The sequence below is a fragment of the Camelus bactrianus genome, chromosome 22 (assembly GCF_048773025.1).
Source record: "Camelus bactrianus isolate YW-2024 breed Bactrian camel chromosome 22, ASM4877302v1, whole genome shotgun sequence".
NCBI lineage: Eukaryota > Metazoa > Chordata > Mammalia > Artiodactyla > Camelidae > Camelus > Camelus bactrianus.
In genome coordinates this window covers 8,393,897-8,411,473 of record NC_133560.1, presented here as the reverse complement: position 1 = coordinate 8,411,473, position 17,577 = coordinate 8,393,897, and the positions used below count along the sequence as shown (strand labels likewise).

General features: G+C 51.2%; 1 protein-coding gene across 2 annotated transcripts in view; it reads left to right on the top strand.

Moving 5' to 3' along the window:
* The window catches only part of CPLX2 (complexin 2), a 77,225-nt gene extending 61,175 nt beyond the window's left edge, over positions 1-16,050 (top strand). The window contains exons 1-4 of one of the 2 annotated variants that reach the window (XM_074350263.1): positions 7,283-7,475; positions 14,501-14,622; positions 14,753-14,928; positions 15,664-16,050. In XM_074350263.1, coding sequence (XP_074206364.1) covers positions 14,592-14,622; positions 14,753-14,928; positions 15,664-15,861 — 405 coding nt within the window. In that variant the 5' untranslated portion in view covers positions 7,283-7,475; positions 14,501-14,591 and the 3' untranslated portion in view covers positions 15,862-16,050. Of the gene's footprint in view, positions 1-7,282; positions 7,476-14,500; positions 14,623-14,752; positions 14,929-15,663 lie in introns of those variants that run through there. The other variant, XM_010946224.3, reaches the window with a different exon arrangement.
* The last annotated feature ends 1,527 nt before the right edge of the window (positions 16,051-17,577 follow it).

The window sequence follows — 17,577 nt, the reverse complement described above, 5'->3', positions numbered from 1 at the left end:
TTTAGATTTGCGGGTGGAAAATTCCTCCTGTCCTTGAGCTTGAACTCTAAGCCCCCTCTGGACATCATTCAGGGAATTCCCATTTAAGGACATGATACTCCTGGTCGTTGTGAGTCGGAGAAGAAGGGAGGAGGTAAAGAAGTAGAGGCAACATCTCTCTCATTTTCCTCTAAGCTTCGAAGTCTTTCTTCCCACTCCAACTTAAACCCAGGGGACTCATGAGGCAGAGTTCTCTGACCAAGAGATCATAAAAGGAGGCTTTGTTTAATGGTTGCATTGCCCCAAACTCCAGAAATCCTGCCTTGCTCGGCTGTCAAAAAGAAAGAGGATTAACACTTGCTGAAACTGTGCAGCTGTTTCCCAAACACTGTTTTATCTCTGCCTCACAATCGCCCTGGGAGGTGGGGATCATTCCCCCATTTCACTGAGGAGGAAACTGAGTCTCAGAGAGACGCCACACTATCTGGAAGGGGCCGAGAGCTGCTGAGATTTCATTCCTCTCTCTACGTGACCAGAGCCCGTCACTCTGTCCTCCATGGTGCCTCTGAGTTGACTCGGACAGCCCCGGAGCCAGCCACCCTGTCCGCCCCCCCCCCCCCCCCCCCCGCTTTGGGCTTCCAGTCCCATCTGCCCTGCAAGCTGTGTGTTTTTGGTTCTCCTCCTCGGAGCTGCCTCTTCACTAGGACAGCACTTAGCGTGCTGTATTATCATTGACTGTCAGTGGGCTCGCTCCTGAGTGCTTCACATCAGAGGCTCTGATCTGAAAGGATCTTGAGCGTGTGAATTGGTCCGTGTGTTTTCTCTCTGTGGAGTATTTGCATCTCTCGCCGTGGAATAAAGAGAGGGAAGAGAAACGCCTAAAGTTCTTATATATTATTGCCTAGGAGAGTACCTGGTGAGTCCCAGACCCTCCATACAAGTTTGATAAATGAATAACTGAGTGAAAAAAGACTTACTACATGGGGTTGGCATGAGCTGAAAGGGCTGATGTCTGTACCATCCCTAGAATGGTGCTTCGCTTGCTGGAGGGTTTTAAGAAGTGTAGAGCTGTAATACTGAGTCACATCTGGGACCCAATACTTTATCTAGGAATTAGGAGTTTCATGAACTTGCTGTGTGGCATTGAGAAAGTTCCTTCCCTTTCTGGACCTCTGTTTCTCCAACTGTAAACTGAAGACACTGGGTCAGATGACCAGAAAAGTACCTTTTCAGTGCTGACTTTTTATGCGTGATTCATCTCCTGGACCAGAAGCTCCATGAGCTTATTAATGTCCCTGTTCCTCGGCTATGCCTGCTTTATTACAACAGCAATAATGTCCCCTCAGATTCATTTTATCAAAGAGCAAAATCTGCCTTATGGGCCAGGGTGTGCCAGTCCTAAATGGAAAGCAGAAGTCATCTCCAGCTCACTCACTCTGTAAATGCAGGGGTTCCACCAGTGGCCTTTGCACCAGGATGGAGAGAACATTTATCTTCACAAATACAGGCAAGACTGAGGAGGCAGCTCTGCAAGGGACGGGGGAAAAGGAGCGGCAAGGCTGAAAAGGAAAAATTCCTCCTGGAACAGGAACAAAATCACACTGCAGGATCACTTCCAGCTCCACGATTCTAGATGTTAAGATTCATAGATTTAAGATTTTAAAGCTGTGCGTGAATGTGTGTACTTTGTTGAATCTAAGCCTCTATTAATCCTAAAATAGCCTATGGTTCCATGATTCAATATTTTTTTCCTATAAGACTAGGACTCAGGATCATATGATTCTCAGATTCTCTTGACCCAAGGCAAGGGTTTTTCAACTAGTGGGTGTATCCAAAACACCTGGGGTCTCGGTGACCCGTGCAAATCCCTGGGCTCCCAGCTCCAAGATTTTTGATTCAGCCCACGTGAGAAAAGCCCCCCAAGAATCTGCAGTGTTTTTAACAGGTCCCCTCACCCCAGGGGATCTAAGTAGGAGGGGGCCACCCTTGGACAACAGTGTTTAGAGGGCTTGTCATTCTAGATTCTGTGATTCCAAATGTGATTCTAAAATGACCTTTTGCATATGATTCTAGTATTCTGGAACTCTTGTTCTGTTTCTGTGTGCCTAAGGACGAGATTCTAAGGTGTAAAGACTGTCTTTCTGAGCACGGATTTCACACGGGGGAAGGGAAAAGGGACCAAGTGTCATGAGGGTGGAGGGACGTTCTGGAAGGGGGAACTCCTGAAGGCACAGAGCAAACGGTGATGCTGAACTGATTGTGTCTGAGCAAGTCCAATGCTAGGACTCAAGTGAAGAGGCGTGACAGAGTGCACTGGCTGGCTCTGTGGTGACACAAGTATCTGGGGTCGTCAGGAGGAATCCCTGATGAACCGGGAGGTCCAACCATGTCCCAGAGTGCTGGAAGGGCTGAGGTTGGAGGAGGGGAGGCAAAAGCCATGGCAGAGAACTTGAAAAAGAACCAGTGGCAAGGGAGGAAGGATTTATCACCAAAATATCCTCCCTGTGCCTGTGCCGGATGGTGGGGGAGCTGCAGACTGGTGAGGCAGACATGAAAATGTGAGGTTTCAGGGAACCTCAGGATGAGAGGGAGCTAACTGTGTGGGGATATCCCAGGGTACAACGTGTGGGCTGGAAGAGGACTGCCTTGACATGCTAATGAGAGCCTGGATCTGGGAGGGTGGAAATGGGCTGAAGGGGAGCAGGGGACGTCTCAGGAGCTGGTGGGCAGATGCTGGGCTGTGGGAAGGGGCTCTGAGTTGGGGGCAGGCTCTGAAATAGAGAGGGGCTCCTCAAGGTGTACCCACACATACCCCCTGCACCACCAGTGAGTCAGGATTCAGAAGGGAAACCTGGGACCCTCTTTCCGAGAAACGAAAGTGGAGAATGGAGGATCCAAAGGTTTCTGCAGCTTCCCAGGTGGGGCAGGAGCTGCCAGGTTGGGTTACCAAGGGCTTCTCTGCTGGCAGGGAGAACGGAAGAGAAAGGATCAGTCACTCTCGGTGACACATTTAGCCTATATGTCTGCACAGTGATGATGACACCCTCCTGGCTGCACATACAAACGCCTCCTGGCCCACACAATGACAGTGACACATGTGCCAGCTCATTGTGACACACTTACACCTGCACCCTTGCCACCAATGGTGGCACCATCTCATACTAATGGTAACACTATCACCTGTGTCGTCTCCCATGGACAGCAACACTCAGGACATACACCATTACACAGAAATGGTGACATGTGCCCAGAACCTTCGCATCTGGCACAGTCTATGCACAACCACTGTGGCTGTGCACTGCACAAGCTGAATAGCTGTGTGTGGTGCCCATGCCTTCACCCACACCATCACACTATGCTGTTGACATATTCCACTGTAAAACCACTTACTTAGCTCTACACCTGATAACACTGTCACACCAGAGTCACTTCAAATCAGGATGGATACACCACCATACTCTGAAAGTCTCATAGTGACAGACCCACACCTGCCCTCCTAGCATCTGTATCCCTCCACACGGAGGCTGCCCACTCTCACCTGCACGGTCCCCGGAGGTGGGCACACACACAAGTGCACCTTTGCACACCAGTGGGTTTACCTTCACACCACGTCACTCCGTGTTGAAGGAGGCAGACCGGGATCCTGACCTCACAACCTGACAGTGACAGCACCCTAGCCACTAGCCATTCCCTGTTCACCATCCTCATCGTTCTGTTTCTGCCTCTGCCACATGGCCACCCCCTCAAAGCAAGACCAACTCTGCCCCTCCAGGCTCAAGTTAGAATGACAGGTTGTGAAGTCAGCATCCAGGGGCATTCGGATGTCTCCCTGCAGCAACCAGCTTACCTCCTAGGTGAGGTCAGCCCCAGCCAGCAAGCTCTTCCTCATCTCTTGCATGGCATCCAGAGTGCCCTTTGGACTGAGGCGCGGAAGAAATGAGCTGACCTTTGGACGAGCGCCATTCTCACTGATCACATTTATAGTCTGCGACAGTTGTCATCCCTCACACACTGTTCCTCAGTCCTCACGCAGAGTACTGACATTAGCTCTCCTGATTGGCTTCTCGGTGAGCATTCAAGGCATGTACACATCATTTTAAAAATCTGTTCAAATCTGGCCCCCTGCCCCAGCCCACAGGGCTCATAAATAAAAGTGGAAATTCAGTACCAGCCAGGCTAAGACACCTTAAGCCCAGCCACATTTGTATTTCTCCAGGTGACTCTTAGAAACTGTCTACAGAGCGGGCTCTGCAAGGGCCGAGGCTGGAGTGGGGGCAGGGACTTGCAGCAGACTGGATTAGAGATGCAGGAGATGAAGGAAATGCTGACAAACCACATGACACGAAGACCCCAATCTGAGTGTGAATTCATGGCAGGTTTTTTTTTAAAGTGCGAAGCTGGAGAACAGGGAAGATGATAAATGTCAATGTAAAAAATATATATATCGGCAGAGCAAAAGTTACATTTCCATAGGCTGTGGGATGTGTCAGAAGAGAAGCAGCCCAGCCTGGTGGAAAGACCTCGGAGCTCAGTGTCAGGCAGGCATGGGCTGGAATCCTGGCTCCAAAGACTCACTGTATGTCCCTGGGCCTTGCCCTCCTCATCTTGAGAATAAGGGGTTTATGTGAATTACAGGAGAAAATGGGGTTTATGCAAAGCACCAAAGTGAGCTCCTGAAACATAATGGGGGTCCGATGGTTGTATGATTAGTTATATTATGATCATTAAGAAAAGCTTACAATATTTAGTGGCATTTCCACAGTTATAAAAGAGTATTTGGAAACCATGTCCAGGCTGGTAACACTGAACAGGATCAAGTACTCCTCCCTCTACCATCTTCTTTTGACAGGAAGCATCGGTGGCTAAAGTGACATGATTTGCCCCCAGTCTTTCAAAGGATGAAGCCACCAAAACTTGGCTGAGCTGTCCTTTAATTCACCAGTAAGATTTTCTGCAGCTAAATATGATCCATGTCAGCTCATGCAGTTTTTAATAGGCTCATAGGAGCTGAAGATCTAAGGGGACTTTATCTGTCACCTGCCACCCAATTGCCATCTTCCAGGGATGGGGGACTCACCCCCTCACATGAGCAGTCCATACTATGGCTGGGCAGCTGCAATTGGTGGAAATGTTTTCCTCTTAGAGCTTCTGTCTGCCTTCCTTTACCTTTCCCCCATTGCCCCAGTTCTGTCTTGAGCACCAGTAAAAACGATAGTACTCCTCTTTCCCTGCAATGGTCATTTATTCATTCAACAAGCATTCTTTAGCCCCTGCTTTGCTAGGCACTGTGCTAAGTGCTGGAATTACAGATTGAGCAATACTTGTCCATCTTTCAAGGGCTAATCACTCTTCAGCATTCTCTCCTCCAGGTAAAACATGCTCAAATCCTTCAACCTTCCCTCATTTGACTGGACTTCCAGAACCCCACCACCAAACCACTCCCTTCTTTTCCAACCATACTCAAACCTACTACAGCCCATCTTAGAGTGTTGTGTCCAGAACTAAGCTTAGTATTATTCTAAAGGCTAAGTTGGATTTTTAGCCCAGCTTAGTCAAAGTCCATGTCAAAGGCAATGCCCATTGTGGAAAAACCCCAATGGTAATGAGAGTCCTGCCAGCCAGGTCCCATTCACTAAGCTTCTGTTCTAGGAGAACAGGGAAGGAGGGAGGAGGAGACAGGAGAACTAGGACTCTTGAAATGACAGGCTGTCAGCTCTCCCTTCCCAGATCTTCCCTCCAGCATTAGGGGTAGGTCTAAGTCACTCTACTCAAAAGCACCTCCCCCAACCCTGCGCCCCCTCCATTAGTATCTGCCTCTGGAAAGAGAAGAAAGATTTAAAGTGAGCCTGCTAATGGGTCAACCCAGAATGAAACAGAAAACTCAGCCGTAAATGAAGGGACTTCACTATACGCAGCCCCACAGCCTGTAAGGGGAAACCAGAGAAAAGCTTCAGAAAGTGACTCTCCAGGTGAGGAAGGTGGGTCCACCAATGGCTTCTGATTTGGGCGGGGTCCCCATTTTGAGGCCTCTGCTGTGAACATGTGTAAAGGAATAGTCCCCCCTTTTTAGAATAAAATCACGCCTCCTTCCTCTCCCAGATCCTGTCCTTCTGCAACTCTTGCTGCTCCCTTCTTGGAAGGAAGCCATCCCCTTACAGAAGCAGGAGTCATCTCCACTCTGACATAACACTGATTGATGCATAAACTCCTGCAAATCTTTCAGAGGCTTGGTGCAAGGCCCCTCCTCTCTGAAGCCATTTTCCTACACATCAAGATGGATTAAAGGAAGCATTTTAGGGCCAAAAGATGGTGAGCAGAATGGAGAGGCTCATTAGGAGTGAGTAATAAAAGGAAAAAATGAGTGTGAGGAAAGGGGGAGAGGATGGGGATGGGGACATATGTTGTCCTGCCTCTTGGTCATGCCTTTTCTTCCCTGGGCAAAGGAGAGCGTTCTACAAAATGGCCTTCTAGAATAAAGTTTGCAAAAAATTCCTAATTCTTCACAGCATATCAGATCTAGAATGGACTGGCAAGTGACCTGCCCAAGGTCCACTGCAATTTTGCAAGTCTTCTCCCTCTGGGTCCACGGGGAAGATTCTTTACCCTTTATGGGGGCCTTACCCACGTTATCCATCAATGTTTTCTGAGTGTTCGTGTGGCAGGACAGCACGCTGAGGGGCTGCAAAGATGATCCGACAGTGGTCCTGTCATAGGAGCTCACAGGCCAGAGGTTTGCAAACAGAGGAGCAACAGAAGCCTCTGAAACAGGGGTGTGCCTAGGGGTGGTGGGAGATCTGAAGAAAGTGTAACCAGTTCCGCCTGGAGGAATCGGAGGGTTTTCCTGGGCAGGCGACCTTGGAGTTCTGCCTTAAAAAGCCCTCCCCTGACCCGCACTGCCCCCTTATAATATTGAAGAAGCAAGCTTGCGGTCCTAAGAGCTGTGGCCAGCATAGGTGGCTGCAGGGAGGATCGCTGGGGTGTCTGGAGGAGAAGGTGGAAGGAAAAGTGGAGGAGGAAGGGGAATGGAGATTTTTAAAAAGAGAGGTGGAGGGAAAGGAGGGAGAATGGGAAAGGGAGACTGAGGGGGAGGAGGAAGAGGGAAAGCTGGGGGAAAGGGAATGAGATGGGGGGAAAGAGGGAGAAAAAGAGCGAGGGGGAGGGAGGGGAGAAAAGGAGAGAGAGAGAGAGAGAGAGAGAGAGAGAGAGAGAGAGAGAGAGAGAGAGAGAGAGAGAGAGAGAGAGAGAGAGAGAGAGAGATAGAGAGAGAGAGAGATTTGAATTTCCCATCTGGAAGGGGAGCGGTAGCACGTCAGGGCCGGGCTGACGGGTGTGATTGGAGGGCGCCTCCGGCAGCCGCCCGCGGCAGTAGCCACGGCCCCAGCTCGCCGGGCGGAGTTGCACGAGGCGGCGGCGGGAGCTGAAACAGCAGAAGGAACCGCCTCGCTGAGTTCGGGCCGGAGCCCTGCAGTGGCTCAGACGGTTGCGGGGACCGCCAGGTCGGTGCTGGCCACAGGCCGGGAGGGCGGAGCCGGGCTGTGGGCAACAGGGTCCGGGCTGTCGTCTCGAAGCCGCAGCGCAGCCACGGAAGCTGCGGAGTTCGGCTTTCGGAGGGTTAGCTCCCCAAGTCCGCCCCGGCGCCAGGATGGGAGGCTGCGCGGCGGCAGCGGGGACCCTCCCGGGAGCGCTCGCCGTGGTGCTGAAAGGACAGCTCCCTGCGAGGGCGAAGCGAGCAGGCGGAGGGAAGGGAGGGAAACAGGCGCAAACTGGGAGGGTGAGGTGGGCCCCCGAGCCAGAGACCCCCGGGCAGAAGCCTGAAACTGCCCAGCTCCCGGGGAGCCAAGACCGCCCCGAGGACGGCGGGAGACTCAAGTGTGAACCTAGAGAACAACTTCGAGCTCTTGGGGTAGGGGTGGGGGACGTCGATCTAAGCTACTTCAGGCTCCGGTTAACCAGGAGCTGGCCAGGGTCTTCCTTCGCCCGGGAGGAGGGAGCCGCCCCCGAGGGGGTTCAGTTCGGGGTCCCGAAGTGAGTCAGAGGGCGGCGGGGGTGGGGCGGACAGACCGAAGGTGGAGTGGAGGAGAACCTAAACGTCGATTGGGAGTGGGGGGATCAAGAGGACTATTTGTCATGGAAGGAGGAGGAGGCGAGGTTTGGAGAGCAATTGTCCACTGCCTGGGGTCATTAGGGACGATCTGTTCTACGCCTTCGCCGGTCCCACTCTGCCCCCTCCCTCAGCAAAGTTTGAGACCCGGCAGGGTCTTGGGGTTGGAGCCCTGAGTGTTGGAGGAGGGGCACTCTCAGGAGCCAACCGTGAGCTCGGGGCAGAGCTGCTGGCTACATCGATCTATGCGGGGGTCCCGATAGGGGCGCCAGAATTCCTGTCCCCTCTTCTTCGGAGGGGATGCGAAGCCCCCGCCACTTCCGCTTTTCTGCAGGAGCCAGTTCCCTACCCCCTCCCATCCTCCACTGCTCCTTCCCCTCCCCCCGTGCTTCTAGGGGCGTGGGGTAGGGAATAGAGGGACATCCCCAGTCTCTGCCACCGCCATTAGCTTAGAGTCCCCCGCAAAAAAGCAAATGAGTGTTGAACTCAGTTGCGGTGAAAATGGCCCGGACTTAAGCCATTTAAACACACACACACACACACACACACACACACACACAGAAAAACAGCCACAAGGACAAACACTGCAGGTGCCCCAGTCTGCTTATCAGATGGCGGGCCCAGTCCCGAAAACCGCCTGGGGCTCAGAGGGCCGAACCTGAGGAAGTGCCTCAGCTGCCTTCGGGCCGGGATGGTTTGGAAGGGAGCCGGGGAGGGGAAGCTGAAGACGCGCCCTGGATCCCGGGCGCGCTAAAGGCACGGAAACCTGGTGCTGCAGCAGCATCCCTGCCCCACCCCCTCCCCGTTTTCCCTCCCCCTAGCCTAGCATCCCCACTACCACCACCACCGTCACCCTTCCCGCGCAGGGATAGACCGAGGCCTCCCGCAGACCCGCTGAGGAGCGCCTCCTGGCGGTCTGGCCAAAATCCTCAACTGCACACAACCTGCTGGACTTCAGCACTCCTACAGGCATATGACAAAATATCTCCACACACACACGCCTGCACACACGCTCACGCAGAATCACAATGCTGCCCAAGTTCAGAGTCAGACACGCAGGATCATACCTTGAACGAGTACACTCTCACACACTTTGCTGGCCCACATTAAATTCAATCCAGCAAACATGTCCTGAAGATATACCAAGAACCAGGAGATGCTGCAGATTCTGGGACAGGAGAAATGTGCAAGATACAGGTCCTGGCTTGGGAGGAGTTCAGAGTGACTGGGAAGGGAAAGACACAAAGTTGGACAGGGTGTATGAGCTGGAGACAGGTAAGGCTGCCCTTAGAAAGTGCCACGGGTCTCAAAAGAGAGTGATACCATCACATCTCACCCAGGAGATCTGGGAAGTTTTATGTGATGTATGACAGGGTCTTGAAAATTAATGCTGGTGCTGCTGCTAATGATGGAGATGATGGTGATAGCTAATATATACTGAGAATCTACTACGTGCCAAACACTGGGCTGAGCACTTTATTTGCATTATTTCATTTAATGCTCACAACATGCCTTGGGCATAAGTGTTATTGTCTCCACTTTACAGATAAGAAAAGATGAAGTCATTTGTTCAAGGTCACTTAGTAAGTAGTGGAGCCAGGATTTGAACTGGCAGAGATGAGGTTAAGAGATTCCAAGACTGTGGAAATAGCATAAACAGATGCCCAGGAGTTTTTGGAAAGAATGTGTGTGGAGGTATAGCTGACACAGAGCCACACGCAACGGACGGGAAGTGAATGGCGAGGTAGGCGGGTGCTAGACTATGCAGGACGTGAAGGTCAGCACAAGGACTCTACTTGTTTTAACGAGGCCGTGGGGAGCCGTTGCAGGGTGTGTTTGCATGAGCAGATCTGCCCTTTAGGAAGATTAATCGGACAGCCCTGCAGAGGATGGATAAGAGGAGGGATCCAGTTAGAGGTTATACACAAATTCAGAACCTCGAGGCCCTGAACCAAGGCATTAGCAGCTGTAGAAGAGGGGGCGTGTGGATGCAGGAAACACTGTGAAGTTATAGTCTCGAGACTTTTCCCTCAGCACCCTCTCCCAATTATAACTTGCCAATTCCTTGTGTGATTTCTTGTCCAATGTCTACCTCCCCAGCGGACTGACTGCTAGGAGAATAAATGCTGGGACTCCTTTGTTCCTTGCCATAACCCTAGCAGCCAGAACATTGCCTGGCAGAGAGTAGATGTCCAAAGAATAGTGTGCGAGTAGTGTGTGAGTGAATGAATGAATGAAGAATTCTCTGACTCTGGAGTTTTCTATTGAGGCAGTTGGAACAAGGCATGCTGGAGGAAAAGACAGTTGGGTGGGAGAGGCAAGGATGAGACTGATCTTTGGACAGATTGAATTTGAGACTATCCAGTACAGAGTTAAACGTGCAGGTTTGGGGAAAGAGAGATCTGTAGCTGAAGAAGGGCATAAGCCAAAAGGGTTAGGTGAGATTTCCAAGGGAGACAGAGTAGGGGGTGGAAGGGCAGTGGGAGGGGGAGTCAGCAAAAGAGAGAGAGAAGACAGTCTGAGAAGCAGGGTGATGACCACAGGAGTGCTGTGTCACAGATTCAGGAGATTCAAGAAGAAAGCTGAAAAAAAAAAAAAAAAGCAGGGCAGGTGGAAGAGGGGTAAGAGGTCTTTATCAGCATCTGATGTTACAGAGGGAGAGGAGGGCTGTGGAAACACCCCTGGGTCTGCGGATTAAGAGGCCTCTGGCAGTTTCTTGGCAGCAGTGCAGGGGCTGCAGACTTCTGATCTCACAGAGCTGTAGGGTTTGACTGGGTGGCACCAAGTGGAGACCACTTGATCATGAAGTAAGAGGGCAGAGATTCAGAGAAGCGTGGGTTCACAGCAGGAGCTGGAGAAGGAAGGGGATAAAAGACACCTAAGGAGTAAAGATTGAAGATGTGAGGAAGAGGGAGTGATGAATGGATCAAGGAGGAGGTCTAAAGAGAGAAAAACTGGAGCTCAGACAGATGGACTGGCTTCAGTGGGACAGAGGGAGACCTCTTCCTTAAGAGCTACGAGGGGAGGTTGCAGGAGCTCACACCAGCTGGCATTAATTGTTTTGGTAATGATAGAAGCCACTATTGACTGAGCCCCCATCATATACAAAACACATTCCATAGATTATTTCTAACCCTTCAAAGTGGTATTATAATGTTCACTCTATAAAGAAAACGGAGACTCAGAGAGGTTAAGTCAATTACTCACTATCACGTAGCTAAAAAGTAGCAGATTCAGGATCCGAGTCAGATGTGCCTGACCTCAGCATTTGTGAGCCTTCAAGTGAACCACACAAGGAGTGGGAAGGAAATCACCTGCTGAGATGGATGGATGGGAGTAGGTTGGACCTGGAGAAACTGGTTAGGGGAGTCTCGACAGGGTGACAAAAAAATTGCTTAACAGCTGAAAGGACCACGCTGGGAGTCACCTAGAGTGACAGTGATGTAAGCACAGAGAGGGCTCAGCCCTTGAGTAGATGTACTCTGCTTGTCGCGAGTGGGGCTGGTAATCGATGTTTTCTGAGTGAACGCAGGAAACAGAGGAGTCTGGAGAAGAAGATGGTTTGGCGATACAGAGGTAGCATGTTGAGTTTGAGTGGTGCCCTGGGACATCCAAGGGGAGGCGGGCAAATGGGAGGCAAGTGTATTTCTTGACTTATTTATTGCCTATTTCCATATCTCTTTCTCTCTCTCTCTCTCTCTCTCACTCACTCACACACACACAATACATACCCCAGAATGTAGTCTGCACGAGGACAGGACTTTGTCTCACTCACTGTTACATCCCTAGTGCCTAACACAGTGCTGGACACATAGTAGATGCTCAACTAACACTTAATGGACAAATGAAGATAGAGGTCTAGTGCCCAGGTAAGATGTCTAGGTGTCATCAGTGTTAGCAGTCATTAAAAGTCCCTGGGAAGGATGAGTTCCCCCGGGGAAAGGTTAGAGATGAAAAAAAGACAGGGGCTGAGGTCAGAGTCCTGGAGAACACACTTCTGAAGAGACAAGAGGAAGAAGAGGAGCCACAAAGGAAGGTAGGGGAGAAAGAACAGTAGGAGGGGAGGGAGAGTAGTGAAGATGGGGGAGAGGAAAGAACTGAGTCACAGAAACAAGAGAAGAGACGGGTTTGAGGACACAGTGGGATGGCCAGCAGTTCAACTGCTGCAGAACTGCTTCAACAGAAGCACTGGGAAAAGGGCCCAGAAGATCATCTGGTCCAGGAGAGAGACTTGCCAGGCAGCAAGTTAAGGATAAGGCTGGAACTGAAGCACAGGTGCCCTGTGGACCAATTTGAAACATCTCAGATTAGAGTCCTGCATCCTCCACCGCCACCTGGCAATTCCTTGAGCTGCATGTAAACACAGAGGGGGAACCCAAGGGTTCCTGAAATCGTTTGATTATTAAATTGTTCATTTCCTGTTCTTAGAAATGCAGTCTCTTTACAACGTTTCGAGTCAAATGAAAACACCGTAATTGACTGAGCCGAGCTGCCTTTAAACTCAGAATTCTGGGTCAGGGTGGGTTCTCCTGCATTTCCTGGGAATCCTGTTCTTTTTTGACGTGTCCTCATAAACATGCAGTCAGAGTGGCTGACGTCACGACTGTAGTGCCTGCTACACGCCAGGCAACTGACCAGTAGCTTGCCTTCCCTTTCAAACATCAGTACAAGGGGGACTTAATACTCCCCGGATTTGCAGGGAACAAGCCAAAACTCTCCCAGGGAACCACAGCCAGTGAGTTTGGGGACCAGATTTCAAACTAGATGTGTCTGATACCAAAGTCCCTGGGGTTGGTTTTCTACACCATCATGACTTTCCTTTCTCGAAACAACCTATCAGGTGATCTGATCAGGCAGAAGCCCTCAAATGAACTCTCAGGGCCCATTTTGTGAAAAGATCTCAGTCTAGTGATATGTTTTCTCATCTTGAAAGAAATGAGGAAAATCCAACATCAACAAACAGCTGGTGACCTTGAACTCAACTTGGTTGCAATATTCAGTCTGACTTCCCAGCCACCATTTCCCAGGACCCCTTTTTTCTCCAAGCAAATCATAAAGACCCCAAGGTTTTGGGGGGTAGGGCTGGCTTCAGCTGACCATCAGGACACATGACACTTTGGAGAGCTCACGGATGTGCCCCTCCACACCTGAAAATGTGTTTGTGGTGGCTTTGCCTGTGAAAGCACCAGTGACACTGAATGGTTAAAACAAAAAGGAAATCTCCGGGGGAGGGTATAGCTCAGTGTTAGAGTGCATGCTTAGCACACATGAGATCATGGGCTCAATTCCCAGTACTTCCATTAAATAAAAATAATAATAAAATATATATATATAAACCTAAATACCTCTCCTCAGAAAAAAAATTTTTAAGTTAAAAAGAAAGAAAGAAAGAAATCTCTAAGAGTTAAAACATCCAGGTTCAAATTCTTAGGGAGGTTCGAAAAACAGGGTAAGAAGTAGGCCAAGGGTGGAGGGAGGCTCCAGACCCTTTCCCCCTCCCCCCACCACCATTGGAATAGTTGCATTTTTGTGCATTTTGCATAATGAGATTCCCATGAAGATTTTATTTGGAGAAAATCTTCTGAGGCTAAAAAAAAAAAAAACAATGAAAATATAATAAAAACTGAAAGTCGGTGATTTAAGGAGAGGGAAAGGGGGGCTAACATAAGCTGAGTGCTTATGAGGCCCAGTGCTTGGTACTTGAAAGGCCCTAAGCCCCAAGAAGATTATCATGTCTCCAACTCCCTATGTGTAGTTCAAAATCAAAATCGATATTAAGCTATAAAACACGAAACTTACGTGTATGCTGCAATAAAAATAACTTATTTCTCCACTTACCTAATTTCAGAAGTCTGGATACGTTCAGCCAAGCTAGCTGGTCTCATTTTTCCACCCATCTCTGATTTGCTGGAGCCCTGAAGGCAAGCTCACGCCTCCTAGGGGTTGATTCAGTGGCCCAGGCTGGAATTCTCTCCAGTCTCCACAATAGCCCTGAGCAAGGAGGCACTGCCATCTCTCAGAGAAGGAAACCGGGGTTCCAGGAGGTTGAATAACCTGCATGAAAGTCACATGAAATTCACATGACAAGAGTTAGGGTGGCATTAGAACCCAGCTCTGCCTGAATCCAAATTCCAGATTCTTTCCAACGCTCCTGGCTTCAATCAAATTAAAGCAATAAGGTCAAGATGAAAGTTTTAAAATAGGGTTCAGAAGCCATTGGCAGCACATATGTGCCTGGAACATAGCGAGTGCTCAGGAAATAGCCCCTTTCCATCTCCTATCCCCACGGTACCCGGCACTGGTTCTTGGCCTCAGACTGATGGTGCCAGATGCCTGAACCAGGGTGAGGCCCTTGTCTCACTCCACCGCCCTGCGTGTGCAGAAGGCTCTCCCATCTGACCCCCAGATCCTCTTTTGCAGGTTGCCACATCTCCCAGAGCCAGGCCTGCCTGGAGCGCTGCATGCAAATTCGGCTGCTGGCTAGGGCACACTAACCGCAGCAGTCGTAGGCATGGACTTCGTCATGAAGCAGGCCCTCGGAGGTGAGGCCCCGGCCCTGCACCCCTCACCCAGTCCAGACCCAGGTGGGAGGGGCCACAGCGCATCACGGCCCCCATCCCCATCCTTACCCCCATGACCCCGCCCTCTTCCTCTCCAACCCATTCCCCGCAGGGGCCACCAAGGACATGGGGAAGATGCTGGGGGGAGAGGAGGAGAAAGACCCCGACGCGCAGAAGAAGGAGGAGGAGCGGCAGGAGGCACTTCGGCAGCAGGAGGAGGAGCGCAAGGCCAAGCATGCGCGCATGGAGGCGGAGCGCGAGAAGGTCCGGCAGCAGATCCGGGACAAGGTCAGCACCGCCCTCCTGCCCACCCTGGAGCGTAGGGGTTAAAGGGTCCCCCCAAACCCCGGCTTCAACTTCGGGCTTCCCTGAATTCCAGCCATCGCCTTACACCTAGCTCTCTCTGAACCCGACTCATTGGAAAAATGCATGTCACAGGAACACCTCCCTCAAGGGCCGTTATGGGGATTAAATAAGATGATGCCCACGGTAGGTCCCCCATAATGTGTGCTGCTCCAGGTCCACGACCGTGTCCCCGAAATCCTGGAGACCAAACAAGTCTGGAACCCAGAATGTGGGGATATTTGGAAAGTGCCATAGTGAGCACTGTTATGTGTCACTCCCAGCGAGTCTGTAGCTGCCACCCTATGCCAGCAGTTCAATACTTGTCTGCTCACACTGCAGTAAATCAAGGCTATATGTAGCCTTCCATCAGTTCCAGTCAAGTTTTGTCACCAAAATTTGGCTCCAAGTGTATGTTCAGTTTTCAGATCTTGGAGGATTTAGGAAGAATAGAGGAATTATGTGGGTGGGCAGGACTTGATTTTAGAGGAAACCCTAGGCACCATCTCTCTTCCTCTTACTGAGCATCGCTGAGGAAGGTGTCCTTACCCTCATTTTATAGACGAGAGGACCAAGGCTGAGGGGTTTTCACGAGCTGCCCCGGCCACGTGTGCATGACCTTGAGACCCAGCTCTCTCTTTGCCCTGCGCTCATGTTGCTCTCCAACCTTCCCCTCTCCAGTACGGGCTGAAGAAGAAGGAGGAGAAGGAGGCTGAGGAGAAGGCAGCCCTGGAGCAGCCCTGCGAGGGGAGCCTGACCCGGCCCAAGAAGGCCATCCCGGCGGGCTGCGGGGACGAGGAGGAGGAGGAGGAGGAGAGCATCCTGGACACGGTGCTCAAATATCTGCCCGGGCCCCTGCAGGACATGTTCAAGAAGTAACCACCCCCCACCCCGCCCCCACTCCACTTGTTACTTTTTTTTCTTTTTTTTTTTTTGGTTCTTTCTTTTCTTTTTATTCAGTTAAGTCTCAGTTCTGAAGGGGAAAACCTCAGCTGGCCTCTGCCCTCCTTCCTTGGCCAGGGGCTCCTCCCCCTCGGCACTCCCTCACACCTCCTTCATCCCAGGGGATCCAGCCTCCACCTCACTCCCAAGTTGCTCGAAGAAGAAAGGACATCGTTTCTCCAGCAGGGGGCACTGACCCCAGTGCAGAAGGCACTGGCCCCCCCACCCCCTCTGGAATCCTAAGGTCTATGCTTACTGTGTTAATCCCCATACATTCCTTCAGGCACCCCACTGCCAGGAGGACCACTGTCCCCAGCCAGCCAAAGTAATGACACATTCCAGCCCTGCCCAGCATGCTGACCTTTGGCCTCTAATCCCCAGTGGACCTCCAGGTCACGGCAGGGACGTCAAGGGGCCTGGCTCTGAGGAAGGGAGTCAGGGTAACCTGCCCTGAGAGGGCCCAGCCTGAGGCTGGCCAATCCTGGTCTGGCCAGGCCTGGGTCTGGGCAGGAGGCTGGGGCTCTCCTTCTTCCCTCCCTCCGATGACACCCAGTCCAGAAGCACCCTCCCTCAGTCCCTACCCACAAAGACATAACCCCTGCCAAGCCAGTCCCTCCAAATGGATCCTCTGTGGACTTTAACTCATCTGTGGAGGGGCCCCAGGGTAGGGCAGCTCCTTTTTCCTCCCTCAACTCTACTTAGGTCCTGGGGCCCCACTGCCAGGCTGGGCCCAACTTACCCAGCCAAGGGGCTGCCCAGGCCTTCCAGAAAACACTCGGAGCCATCGGGCAGTGATGGTGTGTGCCACGGGAGCCCCCCATTGGTACAGCCAAGCTGCCCCCATTCCTATCCACCCCTCTTCCCCACCCTGTCCTATTCATGTGCTTCCAGGGCCGTGTGGTCCCCAGGTGGACCCTTCCTGGTCAAAGCCCCAAGTTTTGGGGGAGAATCCAGTCCCCACTTGACAGAAGACATCTGTCCATTTGTCTCATTGGCCAAGAACAGACTCTCCTCTGGGATGTGTGAGACTGGCACTGGTTTCCCCCATCCCATGTTGTCAAGGCCTCCTGCTCAGGCAGTTGCATGAGAACTGAGGAGCAAGCCACGGAGAAAATGAGAGAGGAAAGTGTGTGTCCAAGGCCTGCATGAGTGTGCATGGCAGAGACTGCATCAGCAGTTGTGTGTCCAGACATTGTACATATAAGTCTATGGTTAGAGTGTTTGCATGTCTTGAGATTGTGCGTGTGTGTGTTGGTCATCATCCCCATGTTGGAGACCATGTATGTTAGCCTTGTGTGTGTATGCTCGTTTAAGGTGGTGTGTGTGAGTTGACATTGTGTCTTGTGTGTGTGCTAGCCATCTCATATGTGTGTTAGTGCTTGCATATGTTAGGTTGTATCTGCACTGGTTTTCAAAAAGAGCACGTATGTCAGGAGTGATGGGTATGTGTTAGGTGTTGAAGAAGTGTGTCTTTAAGAGAGTTGTGTGAGAATGCTGAGAATGTTGTGTGCATGTGAGTGGCTCTGAAAAGGCAGTTGTGTGCAGGACATGTGCTTGGGGAGAAGGAACATAGGTAAAACGCCCTCTCTTGGCCTCCAAATCATTAGTTACAAGTGGCCACATCCAACAGGAGGCTTTGTCCTTGGCCTAGAG